This window comes from Quercus robur, chromosome 4 (assembly GCF_932294415.1).
Source record: "Quercus robur chromosome 4, dhQueRobu3.1, whole genome shotgun sequence".
Lineage (NCBI taxonomy): Eukaryota > Viridiplantae > Streptophyta > Magnoliopsida > Fagales > Fagaceae > Quercus > Quercus robur.
Genome location: NC_065537.1, coordinates 58,772,108 through 58,789,460, shown reverse-complemented (window position 1 = coordinate 58,789,460; position 17,353 = coordinate 58,772,108). Strand labels below are relative to the sequence as shown.

The 17,353-nt window shown below is 38.8% G+C and overlaps 1 protein-coding gene across 2 annotated transcripts in view; it reads right to left on the bottom strand.

The window, feature by feature from the left end:
• Nucleotides 1–17,353, bottom strand: part of LOC126723144 (ubiquitin C-terminal hydrolase 12-like) — a 38,052-nt gene that overhangs the window by 18,032 nt on the left and 2,667 nt on the right. The window contains exons 4-6 of one of the 2 annotated variants that reach the window (XM_050426437.1): nt 16,587–16,875; nt 16,134–16,294; nt 15,615–15,963 (exon numbers count right to left, since the gene is read on the bottom strand). In XM_050426437.1, coding sequence (XP_050282394.1) covers nt 15,815–15,963; nt 16,134–16,294; nt 16,587–16,875 — 599 coding nt within the window. In that variant the 3' untranslated portion in view covers nt 15,615–15,814. Of the gene's footprint in view, nt 1–15,614; nt 15,964–16,133; nt 16,295–16,586; nt 16,876–17,353 lie in introns of those variants that run through there. The other variant, XM_050426436.1, reaches the window with a different exon arrangement.

The window sequence follows — 17,353 nt, the reverse complement described above, 5'->3', positions numbered from 1 at the left end:
ATGTGTATAATATTTTTCATGGTAAAAAAAAAAATTGAAATCCAGATGAGTCTCAAATGGTTTAAGCAACTAATAACCATTTTTTGTCTTTTTTTAGAGGGTTGTTTAGGCTGCCAACATATTGACAGCCAGATAATAATAAATAAATAAATAACAATAACAATAACTATGTTTAATAATCTAAGTTAACATCAATAGAACCACTACAACTGACCATTTTTTATGCATGGGTCATATATTAATCTATATATATAATAATAGATAAAACTGATAGAAAATCCAATTAGATTTCAAATTAGAATTAAATTAGAGTTTAATTTTATACCAAGTATCCCATCTAATCTAAGTTTTTAAATATTTATGCCAAGTGAGTTAATTCAATGTAAAAATTAGATTTCAATTAGAGTTTAATTTTGTGCCATGTGTTTCATCTAATTTTAGTTTTTAAATTTTTGTGTCAAATGAGTTAATTTAGTAAAATACGAGCAGTCCAATATAAATAAACTATAAAATATATAATTTTTGAATGATTTTATATTAATGAGCCCTTTTTTTGTATAACTAAAAACAATTCAAGTTTATATGTTTTATATATATATATATATATATATATGGGCAGACTCAGTGCGGAAGTGAAAATAGGTTACAAGTGTAGTTCTAGTACAAGTGTAAACTGGGGGAGAAGAGAAGAGAGCCATGCTGGTTTTACAAAGTATTTTGAGTACAATGTGAAACTAAGCTTCTGAGGTATTCCTAAGAATTAAGCCTGCTGAAGACTGAGGCCAAAGGTCTCTTTTATAGCTGAGGAGAGCCTTGGATAAGATCAGGAGACTGCTGAAATCACGGAGAGTAATTTGCTTTTACTGAGGGTAGATTCTTTTCCACCGAAAGCAAATAGTAACTCAATGATTCTGTCTGGGGTACTGTTGGAGTGAACAGTAATTGGTCACTGTTTATGAACAGTATCTTGTCCCCTTGCTTTTCCAAATAGTAACTCTGCATAGTGTTCTGGACTATGTAGTGAATAGTGTTTTGTTTGCCTGCGGGTACTGTTCTGAATAGTAACCGGTTCTTTGCAAAGGTAATTCTTGAATTGTCTGGATTCCTGAAGCTGTTCTGGAGCGTCTGGAAATCAATCACTGTCCAAATTATAACCATCGTAAGGATCTTGTGAATCCTAAAATGGGTCAATTGGGACACGGCTGCACGAGGCTTCTGAAGAGGCAGGAGAGTTCTTTTCTACTGACTCTAACTGTGCAGATTGAAGGAGTAGTTGTTGGGCAAGATCCTTTAGTTCTCTACTGGATTTTCCGGAGATCTGTACGGAATCCAGGCTTGACTGTGATCTTGTGCAATGAGTTATAGGTTTCTGTACTGGAGGGGGAAAATCCTTATACAAATTGGAGATAGCATCAGTAGGCCTGAATTTATCCCACCATTTTGTAAAGAACTCCCTATCGAGTAAGTTCTGGTTGATTGCATAATTCCACATGCATATCCAGTGGATCTTGTACTGTATTGTCATGTGCAAGATGGCTGGGAACTGGGAAGAATGCTTATCAACCTGGAATCTGGAACTGAAATATCTTAGTGCGTCCTGTAGGGGCTCTGGGAAATTCTGTGGAGTTGAACCGAAACAAGCCCCGTTAGCCGTGAGCCAGGAGAGCGTTAGGCGTTTGAGGGAACGTGTAAGGGAAGGTTCGTATACACCAATAGCTAGGTACAGCGGAGGTCAGTGGCAGCAAAAGACACAGAAGGCATCCGGAAACAGCCATAAGTGGTAGCATATCATAGGAAGGTAGATATACACTCCCTGTTCCAAATCTAAGGATAGATCCAGAAATTGGAAGATAAAGGTAGTCTAGGTTGTAATTGATTTCTTAGGCTTCTAATCCAGAATGATAAATAGGATGTTTAGAAGGAGTGACTCTTCCACTTCCATTTCTCTACTTTCTGTGTTGAATGTCTAACCTTAGCTGGTGGAATGGTTTTTCTTTGAAGTTTGGTTTTGACACAGTTCTTTTTATGCCAATTGAAATGTTTCTCAAAGTATTCAAAGAAAGGATAATCTGCTTTTACCTCTTTCATGAATAACTTCCATTTTTCCAAAACTTCAACCTTTTGTTCTCTGGTATGGTTGGCTCGATAGGCTTCTCTTTTAACTCTGTTCTGTTCAGAATTAAATTCCTTTTCAAGCATGTCCATATCAGGGATGAACTCCTTTGTCAACACTAGGAGCTGATGATCGTATTCAGTTTCCTGCTGAATAGGATTTTTAAAGTCAGATCCTGATGGTGAGGGTGGTCTAAGACTGTCTTGACTGCTGCTGTCTTCTTCCTGATCAGCAACTGAGTCTTGCTTGGCTGTGTAACAAGGGGTACTAACCTGAGAGTGGTCTTTGACACCTTGAAACTGTGGACCTAAGTCTCTTCTAGAGGTAGGAGCTCGTGTTCTAGACGAACTACTATACTGGGATGCAGGTCTATCTTTCAGAAGGATAGTTGGCTGCCTAAAGGGTTGGCGTAGATCTATGGATCTAGACCTATGATGAAGATCTATGGGAGATCTGGGTTCATCATATTCTAAAGGTGACCTAAACCTAGACTGATCAAAGCTTAGTCTAACCATTCCATCGGCTAGCTGCTGGATGACATCTAGATCTGGACTCCTAACAGGGTTCTGAACCTGTAAAGGATAATTCTCATTTTCTAAAGTCCATTGTGCTGGGAATGTTATTTCAGACCATTTCAGGGTTTTCGGTACCTGAACAGTGGATCTAACATCCGAGGTTTGGATAAGAGTAGTTTCTCCTGGCTTTCTCTTATCGAATGCTTGGATGGACATGTTGGTTCTCATGCACTTATAATACACCCTGTATATAAGAGCAATCTGTCTGGTGCCATGTAACACAAGGTTTCCATGGGTTTTAATGTTGAGAGTGAGGACCTTCAAGATGTGAGGGTCGTCAAGTGCAACTGTGAGGTTTGGGTAACAGTCAAAGTGAACTGGACCATTACTCAAACTGGATTCTATGGTTCCTAGGAGACTGTCTCTAAATCTGATAAGACGGGTGTCTCTAAGCGCCATAAGGATCGAGTTGTTCAAACCTTCTCTGATCAATGGTTTTACTCCAACTTGGACAAGTCCTATATGGAGGAATTTATGATCCTTTTCCCTGTGAGCTTTCACGGCTGCAGGGGACAACAAATAACAGGTTTCATATTCCTTGTTAATGCTGTAAACTTGTTCTATAGTCCTAACATGGTAGTCCGTTCTGAAAGACTTTTTCAAGGACCATGATGATGACTTATAGACCTGGGTTGTGGGAACCTTGGGTATGTTCCAATCTCCTAACTTCTGATCTAGATCTGAAAGCTGGTACGACTCTGAGTTGATTGTTCCATCTTCTTGTGGAATATCAGGAGGATTTGTACTGCTAGATCTAATGGAAGTGGAAGAGTCACTCCTTCTAAACATCCTATTTATCATTCTGGATTATAAGCCTAAGAAATCAATTACAACCTAGACTACCTTTATCTTCCAATTTCTGGATCTAACCTTAGATCTGAAACAGGGAATGTATGTCTACCTTCCTATGAGCTGTTACCACTTATGGCTGTTTCCGGATGCCTTCTGTGCTTTTGCTACTACTTATCGCTGCTGCTTATGTGAACTTTCCCTTACACGTTCCCTCAAACGCCTAACGCTCTCCTGGCTAACGGCTAACGGGGCTTGTTTCTCAGGCTCTGTTCACTCTAACTGCAGACTCATCGGGTAGCAAAACTCACACAGAACTGGACTTCTACCTAGACTTATCGGATAACATTTCTCTCACGGGACCTGGTTTAATACACATCTGTAACAAATTGTGGGGAAAGAAACAAAGACAAGAAGAAGAAGATAACTGGGAAGCAAAGGATTAGCTTAAACAAATAATCACAAAATAATGAACAGTTTGAATGAACGGGAGGCTCAGCCTACCACCAAAAGAAAGAACAGTATGAAAAAACTGATATGAAGTAGTAGATGAAAAATGCAACATATGGGAGTGGAAGTGCTATCAGAAAATAGATGTAAAACAAAATAATGTTTGTTAGAGATAACATACTTCAAAGTAATGTATAACCACAAAATAATGGATAACTATGGCGGTTGTACCGGCCAACTTGATTAATAATCAAAATTATACAATGTAACTTACAAACACTTACGCATATATATATATATATATATAGTCAAAACTAAGAGAAAATCCAATTAAATTCTAAACTGAAGTCTAATTTTGCGCCACGTGTTTCATCTAATTTTTAAATTTGTATTTCAAGTGAATTATTAAGTGCAAAAATTAAAACGTCTAAATTCAATTAGATTATAAATTAAATTTTAATTGGAGTTCAATTTTGCGCATGTATTCCATCTAATTTTTAAATTTTTGTGACAAGTAAATTATTGAATGCAAAAACAGAAGAGTCTAGATCTAATTAGATTCTAAATTATATATATGTAATTGTAATTGTTTTTAAATGTATTCGTGCATATGCACGAGGTTACACACTAGTATATATTAATAGCTAAATCTGAGAGAAAATTCAATTAAATTCTAAATTGGAGTCTAATTTTGCATCACACGTCTTATCTAATTTTAAATTTGTGTGTGAAGTTAATTATTAGATGCAAAAATCAAATAGTCAAAATTCAAATTGGAGTTTAATTTTACACCACGTGTCTCATCTAATTTTTAAATTTATGTTAAGTTAATTATTAGGTGTAAAAATCAAAAAGTCTAAATTCAATTAAATTCTAAATTGAATTTTAATTAGAGTTTAATTTTACACCATGTGTCCAATCTAATTTTAAATTTTTGTGACAAGTAAATTATTGAGTGCAAAAACCAAAGAGTCTAGATCTAATTAGATTCTAAATTATTATTATTATTATTATTATTATTATATTGAGAAATCATTACATATTTTAGAAATACATGGCTTAAAAAATGTGTGAGTTGCAATTCTTACATCAAGTTTAATTTGAACTCATATATATATATATATATATATATGTAATCATAATTATTTTTAAATGTACTCAGCGTATGCATGAGGTTATGCACTTGTTAAAATATAAAATGGAGGCATGCTATTGAGATTGATAGGGTTATCTATTTTTAAATAAAACTAGATGCCTTAATAAAATTTAAAATAATGCAATGAAACATGAATCTCTTATGTGAACGATAACTACGTGAAATGTCTAAACTCTTTAAGTTCAAAATTTTTTATTACAAAAAAAATAATGTTATTTTTTAATTTCAAATATTATCACTTTTTTTCACATATGGATTTTTAAATCACTGAAATAACTGAAGATTGAAAATTGTCTATATTATGTTTTATAGATTAATTAAAAACGTATGGTCTCAATTGTTAAATAATCCTACTATAATATATGGAGATATAGACATATCATAGTTTATCCCCCTGTTATATATACTATGATCCCTAACCTCTGAACAAGCTTGATGACTTTAATTAAATTTTTCTTAAATGAATAAAGATACCATAATATATATATATAGAGAGAGAGATACACCCATAAAATTTATATATGTACATTATAACACAGACTTGAATAATAAATATTTTTTGGAAAGATATAAACACAAAAATAACCTTCATTTTTTGTGTTAAATAGAAGTATATATTTCTTACTTTATACTTAAATCTCTATTGTAGGGGCGGTTTTTGGGGCCCAGGCCTAGCAAGTAAGTGGTTTTGGCCCAAAAGTCCCCAGACAATGAATTTGTAGAGAGTGGGTTACAGAGCTAGGATTAGACGAAGTGAACGTTAGTTAGACGTACGCCATGCAGCATGTTGAACGTGAGAATATTCCATTTATGTTTAATGGGATATTGGTCCGAGGAGACGTATAAGTGCACCTCTCGCTCTGTTTACAGACTACGGAGTTCTTTCACCTTTTTCTCTCTCTTTTTTCCTTATTCTCCGATCCCCTTTTCATGGGGACCTCCTTCTCTTATATAGCCTCCTTGAATTGATAAGGACCTTACACTTGTTAGCTATTTGGACCTTCACTTGAGTACCTGTCCCATCGGACATCTCCCTTATCCTTCTGTGAGTTGCACTGGCCAATGTAGCACTGTTCACCTGTCTTCTCCACATTAATGCGGCTGAAAAGGTAGTTTTCTTGCATTTAATGCGGCAGTTGTGGCTTCTCCCTGATGTCTTACATTTTCCTCTTTCTTGCTGCGTGAGGCTCACCCTCCTACCCATGTTCGCCTGGATGGGTTCTTCACTGTGGGGGGGACGCATATTGGGCCCATATTTGAGTGTCTGAGGAGGCATTCCTCCTTGGACGTCTTTTAGAACGAACCAGGCTCAATAGGGTTGGGCCAGAAGTCATTTGGGCCCTTATTCCCCGTTGGGTCATGATTAGGCTTCGTGTGGGTCCCCAGGCCCACTGTTGATTTTGGGAATTTCACCCCTACAATAGCCCTTCAAAATTCCGGCTCCTTCTTTCTTGTCCGGGGAGGAAGGGCGGGATTTTGACATTCATAGGATTATCTACTGTGGGTCCATGCTTCACTTGCGCGGACGTATGCTTCTCACGTGCCTCATTAATGACGGGGTTGATTGATGACCCATGCAGCGCTAATTATTGCTTTTAGTGGTTTTATATATTTTGATCCGACGGTTGGACGCTAGATCAACGGTTGGGATCATTTCTGTTTCCCTAGGCGGGAGTATGTCTGTCCGACTTCTCCTGGATACATAAGATTTTCAAAAGGCATTTCCTTCTCATTTTTGGACAAGCACTCAGAGCACTCTCGCACTCTCCCTTTTAAAGCATTCAAGCCTTCGCCGTCGTCCCCTTGAAGATTTCCTGCAAATTCCTCACCCGTAAGTGTACATTCCTTTTCCATTGTCTCTTTCCGGCATTTTCCTTTAAATAAATCGTCTTCGCGTCACCTAGGATTAGGGGGATGGGTAAACTTGACAAATTGGTAAATTCCCCGGCTGGTATGGAGGGCTTCAGGGCCAAATACCGTATTCCGCCGGACGTAGGTCTAGAGTATTGTTCTCTGGAGGAGGTCATAATCAAGAGGAGAACGGGGCAGGTCGCCATTCTAGTGATAGCCTTTGTGGAAGCAGGAATGACCATCCTTATGGGGAGGATAACTAGTGTAAGGTTGAATTTATTCAACCATCTAATTGGCTTTATTCCGTGCCAAATTTGCTTGTAATTCAGCATTTAGTAACCCTGTATTTAGGTGGGTTTGTTGTAAGGGTAGTGAGTGAGATAGAGTGAAGTTTGCTCAAGAGTGTGCAAGAAAACAGAGACTCGCGGCTGGGACTCGCGGGTGGACTCGCGGCTGCAAGCCGCCAGAAGCTGCACACGTGCCAAGCATGCTGGAAGATGAACAGTCATGCTAGCTGGAGCACTACAGGACAAAACAGGACAACTGGCCATACGGTTAACTCGCGACTGGATCTCGCGACTTGGTCAAGCCGCGAGCCACCCCTGTTTTGTAAAACCTGACGTTTCACATTCCTCTCCCACTCCAGTATAAATACCTCTTTTACCCACGATTGAAAGAGAGCTTCCAGAGAGAATTTTGAGAGAGAAACCCTAAAGAAAAACCAGATTGTTTCACCCACAATCTCTACCTTAGAGTCTCTTCAAATTCCTCAACTCTCTTCCTCTCCATTGTCAAATCCTTGAGAGGCATTATACCAAACCTGGTTCTCATCATCATCATCACTGTGAGACAGTCGTTTGGATTTCTGGGAAGCAGTTAGGAAGGAGCCAATCTTCATTGGTTGATGCTACGGTCTAGTAGCGGAATCCGGGAAGCTAGAAAAGAAAAAGGTTCGGCGCAACCTCGTTGGAGCAAGAAGCTTGAAGGGCTTAGGTGCACTGGGTAGATTAGGCTTGGAGGGTCTATTGCTGTCCTTGTATCCCAACTGTATTTTCTAGTGGATTGATTACTGCTTGGAGGGCGGCGGAGAGGTTTTTCGCCGAGGACTTCGGTTTCCTCTTCGATAACACATCGCGTGTTGTCTTTGTGTTTGCATCTTCCTTCCTCTCTATCTTTGCCTTTTATTTATTTGCTGTGGATTTTATTTTGTTATGGCTTAGATAGTTTATAACCAATTTCATATTATAGCATGTGTTAAGTTTCCGCACACTAGTTGTTTGACATATTGCTTGTATTGGTTAAATTGTATTTTGGGGGTCTAAACGTTCAAAGGTGTTTTGTACACGTTTTTTGAACTGTCAACTAGGGATTATTTGCGTGGTCATAGGTTGGCCCCTCACCAATGCGTCGCGAATATGTTCCTGATCCTGGGGTGCATAGAGGTCTTGAACAATCAGATGAACCTCGGCCTTACATGGCATGACGTGGTTCATCTATATGAACTGCACAGCCTCGGCGACTCATATTACTTGAAGTCCAGGTCCGATGAGGTGAGTTTGATATCCTGCCTTCCCAAGTCCAACAAAGGCTTGAAGGACGACCTTTTGATCGTCTCCGGACGGTGGCACGACAGTCTTCACTGCCCAGTCAAGGCAGGAGAACCAGGTGGGACACTATAGAGTTAGATCCCTTGGAAAGGATCTTAGTTTTGATCTTTCCCCCTTTTTCTTATATTGTTTCGATTCTGACTTTACTTGTTTGCCTCCTCGGACTAACATAACCCTCTCTTCGGACCTTGCAGACAAGAAGCATACGACTCCTCGGCTTAGTTTGGTCAATGTCCAGGCACTCAATTTCCTTCTGAGGTCTGAGATTTACGTGAGTGAAGACGGGCAATTGCGATCTGCGCCTCTGATTTTGGATTACGTGCCCCTTACTCGTGCTCTAGTGGAGCCCGGCCAAGCAATCAGAGTAGGTAGTCCGCGATTGGCACGGATCGACGTCTCCATTCCAGGCTTTCTTGCTTCGAGAGATTTACCTCCCGTCCAGCTGCCTGCTCAGCGTGCCTTTCCCGCAGTAGTTATCCCAGCGGAAGAAGCCGGTTCCTCGCACTCATCTTTGGAGGATCAGATAGACCAGTTTCGCTTCGCCGAGGAGGGAGAGGTGTCGGCCAAGATAGTAGAGCTCTTGGATTCTGATTCAGATCTAGACCGTGCCTCGACAGCCCTTGACCTTGGTTTAGTAACCGCACAAGTCGGTACCAGCCAAGAGCTTGAAGAAGAAGGAATGGACCTGAGACAAAGGTCTGGCCTTAGGGGCCTCCTTGCCAATAGGAACAAAGGGAAGTCCTTCAAGGATGCCCCGAAGGAGCAGCCGACCTCCAAGGTTCCTCCTCCTCCTCCTCCCACGTCGGATGCGGCACTGTAGCCTATGCCCAATTTAAGGCGGAAAAGGCCTGTGGGGGACTTGGAGGAGGGTGAGGTTGGCCAAGAAAAAGCCAAACCCCAGAAGAAGGTCAAAGAGACCAAGGAGCCCAAAGAGAAGAGGACCAAGTCCATTGACAACCGAGACGAGGCGGCTATTCGGAGGGAACAACGAATATGGTCGCCGCGGCTTGAACTGGATGGCGCTCCAATTTCTTGGGATGCAACCATGTGGGAGTCCCAACGTCGGGAGGCGTCATTCTTGGCTGAGGCCCTGCAGTAGCCTCTTCTTTTGCCTCGCGACATGAAGGGGCTCCGGGACACTCAGCAACTAAAGCTCTTCATGTCGCTAAAGAGGGACATGGCAATGGTAAGTGAAAACTTTTACTATCTCGTTCTCTTGTTACGCATCCATTTATTCACCATTCTCTTTGATTAAGCTTTTATTTTTCTGGTGCAGGTCACTCAGCAAATCTTCGTTGCTGAGGAGTGGGCCAAAAAGGCACGTAAGGACCTTCATAATGAGGCTCAGTCCCGTCACATTCCTGAAAGGACTACTGGCGACCTCAAGAAGGAAAACGATAGCCTGAGCCATGAAGTAAAGGAGGCCAAGAAGGGCCGGGCGAGCGCGGAGGCCGGCCTTAAAAATGCCATTAAGCAGGCTGAGGATCTGCACCTACAACTCCGCCAGTCCGAGGGAAATCTTGGGACAGAGAAGCAGACGGTTTCAGATCTCAAGGCCGAGCTTGCAAAGGTTAAAGGGGAGGCCCGTCTGGCCAGGGAGGCGGCCGAGAAGGCAGTGGCAGCCTCTTATAATCGCGGGGTCAAGGATACTGAGGCCAGGCTGGCCGAGGAGGTGGCTACTGTATGCAGAGAATACATCACCCAGTCTTGGGGTGTAGCCTTGGACCGGGCGGCAGTCCCAGCGGACTCCGATCTTAGGAAAACTGAGAATATCTTTTTTCCTGAGGACGTTCGTGAGATCCCTGACGAGGTCGCGACTGAAGACCCTCTCCCAATGAAGGCTTTAGCCTCGGACTCCGCTATGCCTGAAGCTGAGGATGCGCAGCCAGCCGTAAAGGACAAGTTGCCCGAGGACAGTCTTTCAATCAGGGAGGTTGTTGCACAGGCTAAGGAGACTGTTCCGAGGCCACAGCCAGCAGACGACCAACCCGGGCCTGCTCAGGGATCGGATTTAGGAAAGTAGTGTAGGATCTTTCTTGTTAGACTTTTTATATTTTGTTCTATTTAATGGTTGTAAAAGGATCACTTTTGGGGATTTTAATGAAATGTGTCGTTTCCTTTTATTCTTGTTGCTTTACTTTCTCTTCTGTTTTTATCATAAATGGATGTCTATTCTGTCATTAACTGCTGAAAACCAAGCATGAATGTATGTGTAAAGAATGATAGTCAATAATTTAGATAGAATTGCTGCAAGGCTAATTTCCCCCAAGTCCGCGTTTGGAGGAACCAGACAGGGCTTGGGTTATGTTTAGCGCTCAGTGAGAGTTGCTGGGGGATTAATTTCCTCCAAGTCTGTGGTCCGAGGAGCCATGCAGGACTTGGGTTCTGTTTAACACCTAGTGAGAATTGCTTCGTGGTTAATTTCTCCCAAGTCTGTGGTCCGAGGAGCCATACAGGACTTGGGTTCTGTTTAACACCTAGTGAAAATCGCTTCGTGGTTAATTTCCCTCAAATCTGTGGTCCGAGGAGCCATGCAGGACTTGGGTTCTGTTTAATGCTTATTGAAAATCGCTTCATGGTTAATTTCCCCCAAGTCTGTGGTCTGAGGAGCCATGCAAGACTTGGGTTCTGTTTAACATTTATTGAAAATCGCTTCGTGGTTAATTTCCCCCAAGTCTGTGGTCCGAGGAGCCATGCAGGACTTGGGTTCTGTTTAACGCTTATTGAAAATCACTTCGTGGTTAATTTCCCCCAAGTCTGTGGTTCGAGGAGCCATGCAGGACTTGGGTTTTGTTTAAAACTTATTGAAAATCGCTTCGTGGTTAATTTCCCCCAAGTCTGTGGTCCGAGGAGCCAGGCAGGACTTGGGTTCTGTTTAACACTTATTGAAAATCGCTTCGTGGTTAATTTCCCCCAAGTCTGTGGTCCGAGGAGCCATGCAGGGCTTGGGTTCTGTTTTTGAAAATTGCTTCGTGGTTAATTTCCCCCAAGTCTGTGGTCCGATGAGCCATGCAGGACTTGGGTTCTGTTTAACGCTTATTGAAAATCGCTTCGTGTTTAATTTCTCCCAAGTCTGTGGTCCGAAGAGTCATGCAGGACTTGGGTTCTGTTTAACACTTATTGAAAATCGCTTCGTGGTTAATTTCCCCCAAGTCTGTGGTCCGAGGAGTCATGCAGGACTTGGGTTCTGTTTAACACTTATTGAAAATCGCTTCGTGGTTAATTTCCCCCAAGTCTGTGGTCCAAGAAGTCATGCAGGGCTTGGGTTCTGTTTAACACTTATTGAAAATCACTTCGTGGTTAATTTCCCCCAAGTCTGTGGTCCGAGGAGCCATGCAGGACTTGGGTTCTGTTTAATGCTTATTGAAAATCGCTTCGTGGTTAATTTTCCCCAAGTCTGTGATCCGAGGAGCCATGCAGGACTTGGGTTCTGTTTAACACTTATTGAAAATCGCTTCGTGGTTAATTTCCCTTAAGTCTGTGGTCCGAGAAGCCATGCAGGACTTGGGTTTTGTTTAACACTTATCCCAAGTAGCTGCATAGTAATATGGCATCAAGAATGGTGTCTTTCATTAATAACAGTACCTTTTCAAGTTATTTACATTCCACGGGCGTGGTACTACATGTTCATCCAAATCTTCCAAAAAGTATGCCCCTATGCCGGCTACGGAAGTGATACGGTATAGGCCTTCCCAGTTTGGTCCAAGCTTTCCCCATACAGGGTTCCTCGCGGTGCCCAGGACCTTCCTCAGCACTAGATCCCCGGGTGCCGATGGCCTTGACTTTACCTTGGCGTCGTAGCCCTGTTTGAGCTTTTACTGATAGTATGCTAGGTGGACCACTGCCCTTTCCCTTTTTTCTTCGAGGAGATCCAAGCTTTTTTCCGGAAGGCTGTTATTAGCAATGGGATCGAAGGCAGTAGTCCTCTGTGTTGGGAAGTTTATCTCCAGTGGGATGACAGCCTCGGCTCCGTAGGTCAATGAAAAGGGGGTTTCTCCCGTGGACCTACGAGGCGTGGTGCGGTATGTCCACAAGACGTGGGCTAACTCTTCAACCCACCTCCCCTTCGCGTCGTCCAACCTCTTTTTCAGTCCATTCACTATGGTTTTGTTGATGGCTTCCGCCTGTCCATTACCCTGTAGGTAGGCCGGTGTGGAGTATCGATTGATAATTCCCAGCTCATTGCAGTATTCTCTAAAGGCTTTGCTGTCAAACTGGAGGCCATTGTCCGAGATCAGGGTGTGCGGGGAATGGTCGTTTATTTTGTTAAGCAGCACACACTCTAGGAAATATCATAATTTATTTTGAAAAGCCGTTTATTTTGAACATAAATTTTTAAAAAATAGATCTAAGCATTCATAAGTTATGCTAATTTGATACTTTGGCTTTACTATTTTCACACTCGTGAATGTGTCTCACACATATCTACAATTTTAAATCTGTTTTTAGCTTTACTGTAACCAGATTATCTTGGCATGTACTTTGCTATTTGATATCTAAAAATCTTTACTCGTTACAGAATGCTCAACCATTTATTTTTCAATTAATTTGCATGCAGTTATGTAAATGTATCAATTGTTTCCTTAAAGCTCACAATAAACAATTAAACCAATATTGTCTTAATTTCACTATTTTTTTTTACCAAAAAAAAAAGTTTTAAAAAAATGGTTCGGGTTCGGGTCGGGTCGCGGGTCGGGTCGGGTTGACCCGCACAAAACACGGGTGGGGTCACGGGTCAACCCGTTTTTGCTTCGGGTCAAAAAAATCGGGTTCGGGTCGGGTATTTTTCGGGCCGGGTCGGGTCAGAAAAATTATGACCCGTTTTGCCATGTCTATATATAAGTGAAGCTTTTGGCGAAATTTACTGCACGTTTCGGTACTTAATTAATAACTGTGTTGGATCATAAATTTTAATCTTGGATACTGGAATAAATGTGTTCGATCATAAATAGTAATATTAAAATAATATTTTTTGAAAATTAATTAATAATATAGTTAGACGATTTTCTTTTCAAATAAATTCGTAAATTAGTTGAAAAAATAATTTTTAAAGGGTGTTATTACATTTCTATGTGTACTACAGTACCACTTGACTAATGGTGTTTCTAAATGGAAATCTTTTAGTCTTGGTAAGTATTTTTCATAAGGACAAAATTTAGGTATAGTACTTTATGTGCTGTTATTTAGGTTCTTATTCTTAATATTCTGCCATTTCCATAATAGTTTGTTAAATTAGGGAAGATAATTCCTTGAATTCGATCATATGTGTAAGGAAATCAAATTAGCTTTGATTGGTGGGTTAATTGCATGTTTCCTAATTCAAGTTTAATACAGATTTTAGTGTATTAAACTTGGATCATTAATGCCAAGAGATTTGTTTTTAAGGTGTAAATTCAAACTTGATTTGAAAAAAAAAAAAAAAAAATTGAAAAAATATATGGAAAGCATAAAAGATGTTTGGGTCTTAAATTAATTATGAGATTTGGTCAAGGTGTAGAATTGAAAAACGAAATAAGAGGGAAATCTATAATATGAATTTATTTTTTTATTTTTTAATAAAAGGATAATATCATGTTCCTTGTTTATAATTTCTAGCTAGAATCAGGGACGTAGCTAGGAATTTTAGTTTTGGGAGGGGGGGGGGGGGGGAATTACATATTCATACATAAATACATTTACACAGCTACATTTTTACCCATTAACATAAAATTATCCTCTATTTTTTTTTTCATTCAACATCTTTAGTCTAAATAAAGCACTAAAAAATAATTGGAAACTTAACAATAGAAAATTGCTTTTTAAGTATTGTCGCTCCCTAATGTCACATATCCCCAGTGTAGTTTTTTATTTTTTATTTTTTATTTTTTATTTTAATTTAATGTTTTGTGACTAACTAATTAAGTATTGACAAACAATTTGAAACTTAACAAAAACAAGAAAAAGACTTAGTCCCAAATAAAATAAGATAACTCTAAGAGAAATTTTATTTTATTAAAAAATTACTTTTTGAACTCAACAACCAAAACTCCCAATTAAGAGAGGAAAAAACTAAAAATTTGAAATTAACAATTATTTCTGTTACAACATGGATAGTTTGTTGTTCTTATCAATTATTTTTTGGAACCCAACAATTAGTTGTTCAATTCTTTTTTACAGGCCAGCTCTTATTTTTTGGAGGGGTCAAATATCGATTTTAAGATCTAATATTTTAAATAATTGCAAACTATGCATACATTATTATGAAGTTTTTAAAAAATTTTGGGGGGCCATGGCCCCATTGCTAAGTGTAGCTCCGCCCTTGGCTAGAATAGAACAAAATAATTTTAATGAGATATATACCATGAATAAGAGCAGTCAAGTCACAAGTGCAATCAGACTTCATCGGGATAATCTTTTTTGATTGCTTCAGTAGATTGCAGCAACCTCATTGAGGAGTTCACAACATAAAATTCGTTTACATTGCCGTTCAGTACTTGGTATGACTTTAGCCCCCTCCCTTATTTTATTTTATTTTTTTAACATATTCGTAAAAAAGCAAAATAAAATTTTTATAAAAAAAAATAGAAGAAAAAATTAAATTAAATTCTAGGTTGAGCGGGTTGGATGAGATCCGAAACCAACCCAAAAGGCAAGAGCTTTGAATCCGAACCCAAACCCAACCCGAACATTCTATGTTAATAATTATAGAATACATCGACTTATTATAAAAATAAATAAATATGGTTTGCTTTGGGTTTTTGTTTTTTTTTTTTTTTTTGAAGTAATCCGTAAAAGAAAAATATAGGGCACGGACAATTGGACATATATATCCTTGAAATTTTTATTTTTTCAAACCTCTATTTATGAATAGATTTAAGCCCCACCCAAAAGGGCCAAAACAATGTATATATATATATATATATATAGAAAAAATAAATCTAGGCATAAAGTAAACCCAACGATATATTCCAAAAGTGAGTACAATGGAATATTGGGTTTAAAAATTTGTTAAACAGTGTAATATGTAATATCGTAAAAGAATTATAGTAGAGACCAATTGAACTCTAACCTATACATTCACACTCAATAGGGACTAGAATGATAATGCTGCTTTTTTTTCCTTAATACTGTAGATAGAGTGTATTAAATTGATCATTCATAATATATATATACAGTATGCGCTTCTAAAATAACCATTGTAAATTTGAAGTATCTTAACATTGACATCTTTACAACTGCGACAATCATACTTCTCTAGTCTTCCCAAGTGCAACTCCGAGATAAATATCGAGAACTACTTTGCAATAGACATAACCATAATTTCTGCTTCTACAATCAAGGTATCATCAACAAGAAACCCCTTGGATGTATCTTCAAGATCTTTTCGAAGCAAAAGTTGCGAAAAACCCCAGTCGCTAAATGCGGCAGAGAACCAGTATTTAGCTGTAAGAAATTTGTTAAAAAAAGCTTAAACTAGAGGAAAGCAAATAAAAGAGAACAAAAAGCATATATAGTACACACGCAGTGACAAACCCCCCCCCCCCCCCCCCCCCCCCTTCTCTCTCCCCAAGAGAAAGAAGAAGAAGATAAAAATGTAAAAATAATTCATTTACCTTTTTCTTCTGCATGTTTATGGTTGATTTGGTCCTTTATCCGCAGCTTGAATTCTGCAAAAATTTTGAGGTCTGGTGTAACACAATCAACTGAGTAGAGGAAGACGGAAATGGCTTTGTTAGCTCCGTCATGAATTCCCTTGGGATAAACCAGTAGTTTCCTAGATTCAATCAAAAGAGTTAGAAATAATATTTGATAAATTTTGCAATGGTAGCTTTCGTTTTTATGACAATAAAAGTGCAGTAAGTTTTTTGGCAGTTTAATTAAAAAAGTTTCTTATCGTCTAATAGGAGATTAGGAGTTCAAACCCGCATACACCAAATTGGTGACTTGGTCTAATGATTAAGAGTAATCATAGGGTTTTTTCTCCAAAAAAAAAAAAAAAAAAAAAAAAGAGTAATCATCGGGAATGAATACTATGGTATAAAAAAATAAAAATAAATAAACAATACCATTTTAAATCTCCAACAACGTATATGCGGGAATAAATGGGTACTTTATCTTGTTGTGTTGAATAGTTTTCAATCTTCCAAGTCATAATTCGGTTAGAAGGTTCTTTTATCATGGACAAATAGTCTCGTTTGGCACTACGTTCATGAACAAAAACCTCAGCACCAAATACACAACAATCATTGACAAGGTATCCATTAGGAAGATCATTGAAAGAATCAAGAGGGAGAAATTTGTCAAAGCCCCATTCCATCTTAATGTCATGGAATCTTCTAATCGTCCCTTCAGCATCTACAAGATATATAACAAACCATAAGTCTATTAATAAGTATAACAAATTTCCCAACAATTTTTCCAATTGTTGTGGTGTCATTTTGTGATTCATGTACAATAAATGTGATGTCAATGGTGGTACACGTGTAAGTAATGTTACACTAATCACAATTTATCACTTCAAAAAATTATGAAGGAAAATGTTAACAAATATCCTAAGGGCATTGGTTTAGGAATTATTTTTAGAATCATTTTGTGGCAAAATGATGAAGTAATTAATTTTTCTAACAGTTTTTTATATTTTCCATTAAAGCGGTGTTAAAAAACTTTCTTAATATGGTTTATTAACAATTATCCTAAGAATACCCGTTAACATGAACCAATTATGAAAATGGTTATAAAATTTATTATAATAGTAAAATTGTTTTTAGGCTTTTTTTAACCGGTGTATTTGCGCATAGGTTAAGGAGAGAATTAATGAGCCCCATTGCATTGG